The sequence below is a fragment of the Pseudorasbora parva genome, chromosome 7 (assembly GCF_024679245.1).
Source record: "Pseudorasbora parva isolate DD20220531a chromosome 7, ASM2467924v1, whole genome shotgun sequence".
Lineage (NCBI taxonomy): Eukaryota > Metazoa > Chordata > Actinopteri > Cypriniformes > Gobionidae > Pseudorasbora > Pseudorasbora parva.
This window is the reverse complement of record NC_090178.1, coordinates 36,279,684-36,291,745: the sequence shown is the minus strand read 5'-3', so window position 1 is coordinate 36,291,745 and position 12,062 is coordinate 36,279,684. Positions and strand designations below refer to the sequence as shown.

Here is a 12,062-nt window from a genome sequence, read left to right as displayed (position 1 = left end):
AACAAAAGACAGATCCTAATATGAAATATGTATATCATGATCACTGACATGTAAGAGTGCCCTTGGTAAAGAACAGGTGAAGTCTTAAAAATCTAGTTATTACAAGTTCTTACAAAATGTTCTTTCTGTGGATTCATGTTGGTTTCATATGGTTTTGGAATATTTTTAATCCATTTTCAAGAAAAGTTTCAATTTACGTAAGCCCAAACCAAATATGTTCATCATATAAGGCGATCGAGAAAATGTGGACTTAAGCAGAAAACTCTCAGATTCATTAAAAATATCTTCATTTGTGTTCTGAAGATGAACAAAAGTTCAATGAACAAAAAACGTACAGGATTGGAATGGTGAGTAAGTGATAACAGAATTTTAATTTTTTGGTGAACTAACCCATTAAATATACATAGTAAAAAATAAAAATCTGCTAAATTTATGGTAAAACAGCAGCTGTGGATGCCAAAAATATACCATAAAAAATACAGTAGTGACGTTTTAGGTTTTACAGATTTAACTTAAATTTTACAGTAAAAATCTGATATAATGTTATTTTACTAACCTATAGAAGTACAAATATCTGTGTTGTATCTTTGTAATGCACTGACTACCACCAAGCACAGTGGTGATGAATCAAAGCTCATCACAAGCCGCTTTTTCACAAGCTGAGAAGATTAAAACTAATATAGAAGGTGCACAGTGTCATTCATACAGACACTAAACACCATCATGGTAACACATGATATTAAAAAATTGCAATAAACATCCATTTGACAACATTAGATGTAACATAAAACCCTAATGTACATAACTGATAAGAAAGAAAAAAAAAGAATTCTGTTAAAGTCCATTAACAGTTTCTCACTGTAAATTATACAATAATTTATTTTCACAGAACAGTATAATGTAATGAGAAAAACAGATTGCATTACATTAAAATTACATTAAATGTACAGTTAGGTCTATTACAGTTATTAATTCACTGTATAAGTATGGAAACTTTCTGTTAACCAATTAACTGTTTTTCACCGTAGCCTTTTACAATCTTTCACCGTTAAAATCACAATACTTTTTTACAGTGTGTTTTCCTTACACCTTTTTGAATTTGAAAAATTCAACCTTGGCTTGAATTATAGTTTTTAAATATATTTTTCAAGGAAAAATTATATTATACTCTTCTTAGGTTATTTTGGGGGATTCGCACCACATTACACATTACAACATGAAACTAACTTTGCCTTGTCATAAATAGAACAATTGTCTGATATTTTGAGAATTATTGACCTTGATATACATTTATATTTATTCATTTACCCATTCAAATAAGGAAGATCACAAGCATTTTTTCATATAGCGCCAATAATTTTCATTGCACACACTACAGGTTTAGTAAAAATATTTAGTAAACAAGACAGAGCAGAGGTGAAATGAAGAAAGGAAAAGAAAGAAAGATGGAAAGATGGTCTCAGCAAATTGGTTGGAGGTAGGCAGCTCATTCCACCAGAGAACAAAATCATTTCCTGTTTTATGTTTTTCTGCATGTTGCTCCACCACATGACTTTAATGTTGCATGTGACAGGTTGTGAAATATTATCAGTGAAGCAGTTTTGATAAACATTATTATAATTATCAAATTAAGCAAAACTACTTAATTCTTTTAGGAATTAATTATCAGAACAGTTACAAAATCTCAACATTTTTAACTTTATGCCCAAAACGAATTTTAATAAAGAAATTAAATTGCAATCTTGATCATCAAAGAGGAGGATTTTTCAACAACAACAAAAAAATTGTTTAAATTACATTTGTATGAATTTTTAATAAATGAGCATAGGGACACTGAATCATTTTACATTCTTACTTTTCATATAAAACAGCTTCATGTAAGAAGAGCTGATGTTACTGGTTTCTAGTATTACAGTTTTTCTCAATTGTTTACACACAAATTCTGGTACTTGAGACACAATGACCACAACATGTAACTCATTCACCGACCCCCTGAACTAATTCTGCTAAACTACAAGCACAGTTCCTGCTTTGCAGTTCTAAAACACTTTTTTCAAAACACTACACACAATTATCTGCTTTTGGCACAATTTTCATGCAGAAAATATCTTGTTTTCACAAGGAACACACTGCCATTCAAATATGCATACTTACTCATCACAAGGGCAAACACTTGTCACACAGTTTTACAATTAGCAATCAGAGCTTTAGCATAAAAGGGCAACAGAACAGAACAGAAGAGAGGATGCAGCATAGGTATTTTTATTTTTTATTTTTTTACTGTAACTGTATACAGTAAATTCTTCTGTTGTTTTGTATGTAGTGTATTTGCAACTTTGTGTTGGTTGGGAATGGGATGTACACTGTGTACATTGTTTTTGCAGGAAAAATAAAATAAAAGTTTACAGTGTATTTGTGTGTTCTGAGTATTAAAAACAATATTCTCAAATATTTTACAACACATTTATGTTTGTACTGTCTGTAGTAAGTGTAACGCTGGACCAAAAAAAAAAAAAAGCCTAAGTCATTATGATGAATGGAGAAGTGTTTTACATTCATCATAATGTTTTACATTGAGCACATCAGTGTTCAGCTGGTTCTTATAAATGTCTATACATATGATGGTTTGTGTGTGCCATTTGACAACAAAATCCCATTTTGAGAAGAAATAACATTGTTTTGAATGTAAAGTTTCATTTTGCAGGAGAATTGAGGGGTTTTGCCCATTGTGTGTGTTTTTTTGGATTTGTGTGTAGAGTTCTGAGAATATGAGGCATGCTTTCAGAAAATGTGTGTAAACAATTGAGAAAAACTGTAAAACATTACAGCATTACGTTAACATTTACTGCAGCTTAAGTACAATTCAAATAAAAAATACAGATTTAGTAATAATATCTATTTAAAGGTCCCGTTCTTCCCGTGTTTTCGAAGCTTTGATTGTGTTTACAGAGAGCAATATAACATGAGTTCATGTTTCGCGGGAAAAAAAAAAACAGTATTTTTCACACAATTGACTTATCTGTACACCGCTGTTTTCTCTGTCCTAAAAACGGCCTGATGATTTCCTTGTTCTATGAAGTCCCTCCTTCAGAAATACGTAACGAGTTTTGATTGGGCCAGCGCTTCCCGTGTTGTGATTGGACAGCAGCTTAGCGCACTTTTCCCGGAAAGGTCCCGCCTCTTACCATAACAGGGAGATGCAAGCGCTGAATGCGCGCTCTTCTCCACGTGAGAGAGCAACAAGACCACGGCCCCTATTTTGCGCGTTCTTGTGGGCGGAGGGTTAGTCAACAAACGGTGTGTTCGACATCGGCTGCGGCTGGATGGATGCGATCGGCGAGAGACGCCGAGTGCGGGCGGGGAGGAGCTGCAAACGGAGACGTGAAGTCGGAGACTTTCTGCTTCCCGTGGTGACGCTTGCGCTGCGTTTGCAAACTTTATCACAGCTGAAGTTAAATAAATGCAATATTTCTTAAATACACAGATGTTTCAAATGACATTTTCATTCAATACTTTATGTACTGCTTAATAAAGCGTCTATTTGGACAAGATTCAACAATATAAACCTACACTATCAATGAAGTGTTGTCCACGGTTTTTATCAGTTTTAGTTTGATAAACATGACAATATAACATCGCGACTACATGAAAAGAGGTTTACTGTTATAAATAAATGATTTGTGAGCATTAGTGTAACATAAAGTTTTAGAATAAACATGAAACACACGTGATCGCTGTCATGCGGTGAATCCGGCCAATCCCCAGAACCAAGTGTCTGTGCAAGCAATATGTATGAAGCATCTTAAAAAAAGAAGCATGTGTTTTTTTCCTCTGCAGGCAGAATCTGATATTCTATTTCTGTGACCTCTGTGAAGGGCAGGGTTCACGTTTGGTGGGCCACAGTGGTTGAGTAACACTGACAGAGTCCCAAATGACAAAAAATGGACTTCAAACACAGACAACTTCAAAAGGCAAGCAGATATTTCAGAAAATGTTCAGTTCCTGTCAACCTCTATCCCTAGATGTAACATGCCAGGGGTCTCACCTCCATTTTGCTGCTTGTCTCTGATCCTGTTTAGTAACCATGTGATGGCCTCTGCTTTAGTGTCATAAGCAAGCTCCAGGACCACCAGAGGGGTGAACGAAGAGACATCACTGTCAGAAACCGACAAGCCAAGATGCATTTTTCCTGATCCCTGTGTTACACAAAGACGAAGAGAGGCAAGGGGCAAAACATTTATGAATAAAACATATCACTCTCCTCAAGATTCAGATTCAGAATATACGCCACAAGAAACACCACACATTTCACCCGGGGAAGATCAAGCCTTATTTGCATCCATAACTGTTTATGGAAATATTGTCCTGTTACTCCATGACACTCATGCAAAATGGGTCATTCTAACAATTAGGTGCTGCAATAATAGCCATGCCACAAAAATGTCATCATGTCACACATTTTTGTATTGCTTGATTATGAAGAAATATCACATACAATTCACTGTATGATATGACTCACTATTCTAATATACTCTATCATAAACACTTTCATCAAGGATGCATTCAGTACATCAAAAGTGACATTAAAGGCTTTTACACTGTAATAAAAAAATCGATTTCAAATGAATGATGTTCCTTTTAACTTTCTATTCAAAGAATCTTTAAAAAAAAGACCTTGGTTTCCACAAAAATATTAAGCAGCATAACTGCTTAAAGCACCCAATGATGAAAATTATATTATTAATTACTCACCCTAATGTCGTTCCAAACCTGTAAGACTTTCGTTCATCTTCAGAACATGAATGAAGAATTTTCTTATTTTTTATTAAATCTGAGCAACTTCTGCCCCTCCATTGGCAGCTATGCAAATGACACTTTGATGCTTCAAAACGTTCATAAAGAGATCATACACTCAAAAAAATGACTTGTTGAATTTACTTTAATAATATGTGGTAAGTGGTTGCACACAACTATATTGAGCAATTTTTTACAAATAACAATTTAGTTATATGAGCAAAAAATTCAAGTAAAACGGGCACAATTTGTCACTGTTACATAATATTTATATGTGCCGTTTACTTAATTATGTTAAATTTGTAAAAGTTTAGGTTAAATGTTTAAAAGTTAAACATTAAAAGTTTAGTTAAAATGTAAGGTGAACACTGTTATCAATTTAATTTGAAAAACAACGAGCATATTTTTAAAAATAAAATGCAAAATTAACTAATTGGACAAACTAAAAATATTTAATTGAGAGCAGGAATTCCAGCCCTAAACACACACACACACACACACACACACACGCACACACACACACACACGCACACACACACACACACACACACACACACACACACACACACACACACACACACACACACACACACACACACACACACACACACACACACACACACACACACACACACACACACACACACACACACGCACACGCACGCACTCTTCTGCATAATGCTAACCACAAAATGGAAAAACTCTTGATCGAAAAAAAAAAAAGCAGAAACTTTTCTAAATGTCTAACATAACTAAACATTAAACACTAACATAAACTAACAACATCTTTCCATTTACTGGAAAACACATAAAATAACACTTCAATCCATACCTTTTCTCTTGCAAAGCATGCTGGGAACTACAGATCCACTGCCCAGTTAGTTATGTCAGCACAAATATTTCATGTAGTTTTAATGCAAATTAATTAAGTAAACTTCAGTTTTAACTATATTAGGCTGATGAACACATTTCGACACAACTTAATTTAATTAGGTAAAGTAAACATAATTTAAATGTGTCTTATCTATGAAGGGCCTGACTCATATGTTTGAGTGTAAAATCCATATGATTGCAGTGATTTAGTCCAAAGTTTTCTGAAGAGACTCAATTGCTTTATATAATAATAATAATAATAATAATAATAATAATAATAATAATAATAATAATAATAATAATGGATTATATTTATAACGCACTTTCATTCCGAAGAATCTCAAAGTGCAACAATGGAAAAGGGAAAAATGACAATAAAAAGATTACAAAGTAAAAATATACATACAACAACACAAACAATCAACACATAGCTTTTCTGAACAGAAAACAGGGCTGATGGTGGAAGTCTCCGTAAGCTCTACAGTACACTGTGGTCCACTTCATGTTTTACATTTCTCCTGCAGCGCTAGAGGCTCTATTGCTACATATTCCCAATATATAATATTCATTATATGATGAACATTCACAAACTCACACATCAGTTGTGGTAAACGGAAGCTCAAGCACATCTGCTTGACATGCGACAACCAATGAGGAGCATTCTCATGTGTTACGCATCACGTTTGAGCTTCCGCTAAAATTTCGACTAAATATCCAAATAAAATGAATTACTAAATTTACTACATCAACTATATCACTGATCTGCCCACATTGTCGCTATATGATAAATGGAAATGAGCTGATGACATCACCGTTTTCTCCAGAATGACGCATTATTTTCCTGTTTAACACTGTGAAGCTTCTTTGAAACAATCGTCATTGTAAAAGTGCTACATGAGTAAAGTTGACTTGACTTCCGCAAGAAGCAATGAGGTTCATTCTAATGTGTTACACGTCACGTTTGCGCTTCAACAAGAACCAATGAGGTTCATTCTAATGTGTTACACGTCACGTTTGCGCTTCAACAAGAACCAATGAGGTTCATTCAAATGTGTTACACGTCACGTTCGCGCTTCAACAAGAACCAATGAGGTTCAATCTAATGTGTTACACGTCACGTTCGCGCTTCAACAAGAACCAATGAGGTTCATTCTAATGTGTTACCGTCACGTTTGCGCTTCAACAAGAACCAATGAGGTTCATTCTAATGTGTTACACGTCACGTTCGCGCTTCAACAAGAACCAATGAGGTTCAATCTAATGTGTTACACGTCACGTTCGCGCTTCAACAAGAACCAATGAGGTTCATTCTAATGTGTTACACGTCACGTTCACGCTTCAACAAGAACCAATGAGGTTCATTCTAATGTGTTACACGTCACGTTCGCGCTTTAACAAGAACCAATGAGGTTCATTCTAATGTGTTACACGTCACGTTCGCGCTTCAACAAGAACCAATGAGGCTCAATCTAATGTGTTACACGTCACGTTCGCGCTTCAACAAGAACCAATGAGGTTCATTCTAATGTGTTACACGTCACGTTCGCGCTTCAACAAGAACCAATGAGGTTCATTCTAATGTGTTACACGTCACGTTCGCGCTTCAACAAGAACCAATGAGGTTCAATCTAATGTGTTACACGTCACGTTCGCGCTTCAACAAGAACCAATGAGGTTCATTCTAATGTGTTACACGTCACGTTCGCGCTTCAACAAGAACCAATGAGGTTCATTCTAATGTGTTACACGTCACGTTCGCGCTTCAACAAGAACCAATGAGGTTCATTCTAATGTGTTACACGTCACGTTCGCGCTTCAACAAGAACCAATGAGGTTCATTCTAATGTGTTACACGTCACGTTTGCGCTTCAACAAGAACCAATGAGGATCATTCTAATGTGTTACACGTCACGTTTGCGCTTCAATAAGAACCAATAAGGTTCATTCCAATGTGTTACACGTCACGTTTGCGCTTCAACAAGAACCAATGAGGTTCATTCTAATGTGTTACACGTCACGTTTGCGCTTCAATAAGAACCAATGAGGTTCATTCTAATGTGTTACACGTCACGTTTGAGCTTCAACAAGAACAAATGAGGATCATTCTAATGTGTTACACGTCACGTTTGCGCTTCAACAAGAACCAATGAGGTTCATTCTAATGTGTTACACCTCACGTTTGCGCTTCAACAAGAACCAATGAGGGTCATTCCAATGTGTTACACGTCACATTTGCGCATCAACAAGAACCAATGAGGTTCATTCTAATGTGTTACACCTCACGTTTGCGCTTCAACAAGAACCAATGAGGTTCATTCTAATGTGTTACACGTCACATTTGCGCATCAACAAGAACCAATGAGGTTCATTCTAATGTGTTACACGTCACATTTGCGCATCAACAAGAACCAATGAGGTTCATTCTAATGTGTTACACCTCACGTTTGCGCTTCAACAAGAACCAATGAGGTTCATTCTAATGTGTTACACCTCACGTTTGCGCTTCAACAAGAACCAATGAGGTTCATTCTAATGTGTTACACCTCACGTTTGCGCTTCAACAAGAACCAATGAGGTTCATTCTAATGTGTTACACGTCACATTTGCGCATCAACAAGAACCAATGAGGTTCATTCTAATGTGTTACACCTCACGTTTGCGCTTCAACAAGAACCAATGAGGGTCATTCCAATGTGTTACACGTCACATTTGTGCATCAACAAGAACCAATAAGGTTCATTCTAATGTGTTACACGTCACGTTTGCGCTTCAACAAGAACCAATGAGATTCATTCTAATGTGTTACACGTCACGTTTGAGCTTCAACAAGAACCAATGAGATTCATTCTAATGTGTTACACGTCACGTTTGAGCTTCAACAAGAACCAATGAGATTCATTCTAATGTGTTACACGTCACGTTTGAGCTTCAACAAGAACCAATGAGATTCATTCTAATGTGTTACACGTCATGTTTGCGCTTCAACAAGAACCAATGAGGTTCATTCTAATGTGTTACACGTCACGTTTGAGCTTCAACAAGAACCAATGAGATTCATTCTAATGTGTTACACGTCACGTTTGAGCTTCAACAAGAACCAATGAGATTCATTCTAATGTGTTACACGTCACGTTTGAGCTTCAACAAGAACCAATGAGATTCATTCTAATGTGTTACACGTCATGTTTGCGCTTCAACAAGAACCAATGAGGTTCATTCTAATGTGTTACAACTTACAAATCACATTTGAGCTTCAACAAGAGCCAGTGAGGTTCAATCTTGTGTTACGTAGCATGTTTGAGCTTCAGAAATAACCAATGAGGTTCATTCTCATTTTACACAACACGTTTGAACTTCTGCAGGAACCAATGGGGTTTATTTGTGTGATTACGCACACAAATTTCAGCTTCTGCAAAAACCAAAGGGTTCATTCTTGTGCGTTACACAGCACGTTTGAGCTTCCTCACGCCATGCAAGTTTGGTTGACCTGCTATTTATGTTTGCTGATCAATGTAGATAAAAGCCTAAATTCGTTATTCATATAAAGCGATGGAGTCTCTTCACAAAATTAGGCTTAACTGCTGAATTCATATGGATTCTTTTTTTACGATCTCTTCATGAACTTTTTGAAGTGACAAAGTGTCAGTTGCGCAGCTGTCAATGGAGGGACAGAAAGCTCTCAGATTTCATCAAAAAGATCTTAATTTGTGTTACGAAGATGCATGAAAGTCTTTGAATGAAAGAGTTTAGAATGACATAAGTGTTAGTAATTAAATTCAGCATATTATATAATTATTTCTGAAGGATAATGTGACAGAAGACTAGAGTAATGATGCTGAAAATTCAGCTTTACCAGCACTGGAATAAATTATATTTTTTTTAAACACAATGACATATATACATATATATATATATATATATATATATATATATATATATATATATATATATATATATATATATATATATATATATATATATATATATATATATATATATATATTATTGTAGTTGTAAAAAATATTTATATTATATAATATAAAATACAGTTTTTACTGTATTTATGATCAAATAAATACTGCCCTGGTCAGCGTAGGAGATGTATCCATTTTTATAATCCAAATAAAAAGAAAAGAAGAAGCAATAACAAAACTGATGACAGGATAGAATATAGTCTGTGGTTTGTGGGTAATTGCACTAATTTAAATACTTATCCCTGTTCAATAGAATACACTGTGGATTCCACACTCTAGAAAATGTATGATCATTGTGATAATGATCAGCTGACCAACTGTACATTATTCATAAGGTATAGTTTAGGTTCCCATTGATTCTATTGTCTATTAATAAAATAAAATAAAATAAAATAAAATAAAATAAAATAAAATAAAATAAAATAAAATAAAATAAAATAAAATAAAATAAAATAAAATAAAATAAAATAAAATGCACTGGAAGCTAGTCAGTGGGAACCAACGAAGAAAGAAGGTTTGGAACAACATAAGGGTGAGTAAATTATGACAATTTTCATTTATGTGTGGACTAACAAAAAATAGAACATTAATTAATAAAGAGGAAAACCAGAGGAAGGCCTTATTTACAACAGCAAACTGGTCTAGTCTGGTCTGGTCTGGTGTGGTCTGGCCTGGACATAATCAAGTTTGGAATCACTATTATTCCACTGCGCTCCAAAAAAGAGATCAAGAAGCTTCACCAAAGAATGCTTGGGAAGAATGTGAGACGATCAGTAAAAATGTTAAAGCTGAAACTATAAAAGGAGTTTTGACCATACTAATTACCCAAAACATTTGAGCAAATCCACAAAAGAATGGCCCTGAAACAGGAAGTTGTAGCATTTGTAATGTCCAAATCACACGTCAAGTCAAAGTCCAGACCTTAGCCCAATTGAAATGGTGGGTTTACATGTGCAAGAAAACCCTCAAATATCACACAATTAACTATTATAATCTACAAGAAGATATTAATTTAAGGGAGAAGCCTACTTATTCTCTCCACAGTCAAATGTTCTTTGTTATTAGAATATGCCTGAGTATGGTTTAATTAATATCTAAACGCAAAAAGCTTTTTTTTAAAAAAAGGATTTGGTTTGGGTGTATGGTTAGGGTTAGGAGATCAAAACCGTATTGGTTCAATATAAAAACAACTTACCAGTAAGTCAATGAAAAGTCCCCACAAAAGGAACAAAACAATGTGTGTATGTGTTTTGTGTCTGTTTGCTTTTATACTGCAAATTGCCTGATGCGATTAATAATGCATATAGCTCATGTATCTATACAAATGAATTGTCACTGCCTCTTCTAAAACGTAGAATAAACTTTTTAATAACAACACCTAATATGTTCTACCCAACATCACCCATTTGAATACTCATGCATCCTTATACAATTCAGATAAAACCTGAAAAGTAACATATTTCAGGAAAAGGTGTGGCAAGAAAACTGAAAACAAAACAAAAAAAAATGTATAAAATAATAATAATACTAATAATAAACCTGGAGAACTATCCTGAAGTGTTTGGACATGTCTCTGGAAACACAGCATGTGATTCTCATTACAGTAAACATAAACACAATCTCTTTTCTTTGGACGTCTTGACAGATCACTGGGCGGAGCTAAACACGCATGTCCGACAAGGAAACATACAAAGACAGCAATGCTATGTGTGTCACAGTCACATTTATACGGATAGCCTACAACTGCCCCTCTTATTTAACACTTTGCAATGCTAAAATGCTAGTAAATTAACCACACAAGCAGTTTGACCGGTCTAATACCTCACTGACATGTAAACTGTCTACTTACAGTGTTGCACGCGCGATCAGCTGTCCGGAACGCGAAACAGACGTCAGTCCTGCACTTCAGAAGCCCATTTAAGAAATTTGATTTAAAAACCTTGACTGGGTTTGGGTATACTTCAAGTGTATGAGCCGGGAGGTTTAAAGTTAAGGCTCACTTGTGTGCTCCACGTCATCGAGATGACACAGCCCTAATTCTAGCTCACACCCGCCCACCCTTCAAACCTGTTTTACAAACACATGCAACTGTAAGTGATTTATCAACACTGATTTAATAACGCCGACAGTCATGAACCCAGTAAATGGGCTTGAAATAGATCTGCTTTATTCGTGTACGCCTTTTTATATGCGCTATAAATGCCTTTTAACATTAAAGAAAATACGCATATGTTTGGTTTCACACAATACGTGTTCAGTGAAAACGACTTCTAAAGTGTATTTGTAATGCTGATATTATCACTAGACCGCTGCGCTGTACACGAAAGATTAGATCAAAGTTCACGTTGACGCTTTGTCACGTGATCATTGTTATTGAACGAGTCGTGAGTGAATCACTCTTCTGGACCGGTGGTTTGAAAT

General features: G+C 35.2%; 1 protein-coding gene across 1 annotated transcript in view; it reads right to left on the bottom strand.

Annotated features, from left to right (window-relative positions):
- Positions 1-11,679, bottom strand: part of ano10a (anoctamin 10a) — a 61,286-nt gene extending 49,607 nt beyond the window's left edge. The window contains exons 1-2 of the mRNA XM_067449205.1: positions 11,491-11,679; positions 4,046-4,196 (exon numbers count right to left, since the gene is read on the bottom strand). Coding sequence (XP_067305306.1) covers positions 4,046-4,184 — 139 coding nt within the window. The 5' untranslated portion in view covers positions 4,185-4,196; positions 11,491-11,679. The remainder of the gene's footprint in view (positions 1-4,045; positions 4,197-11,490) is intronic.
- Positions 11,680-12,062: the final 383 nt, after the last annotated feature.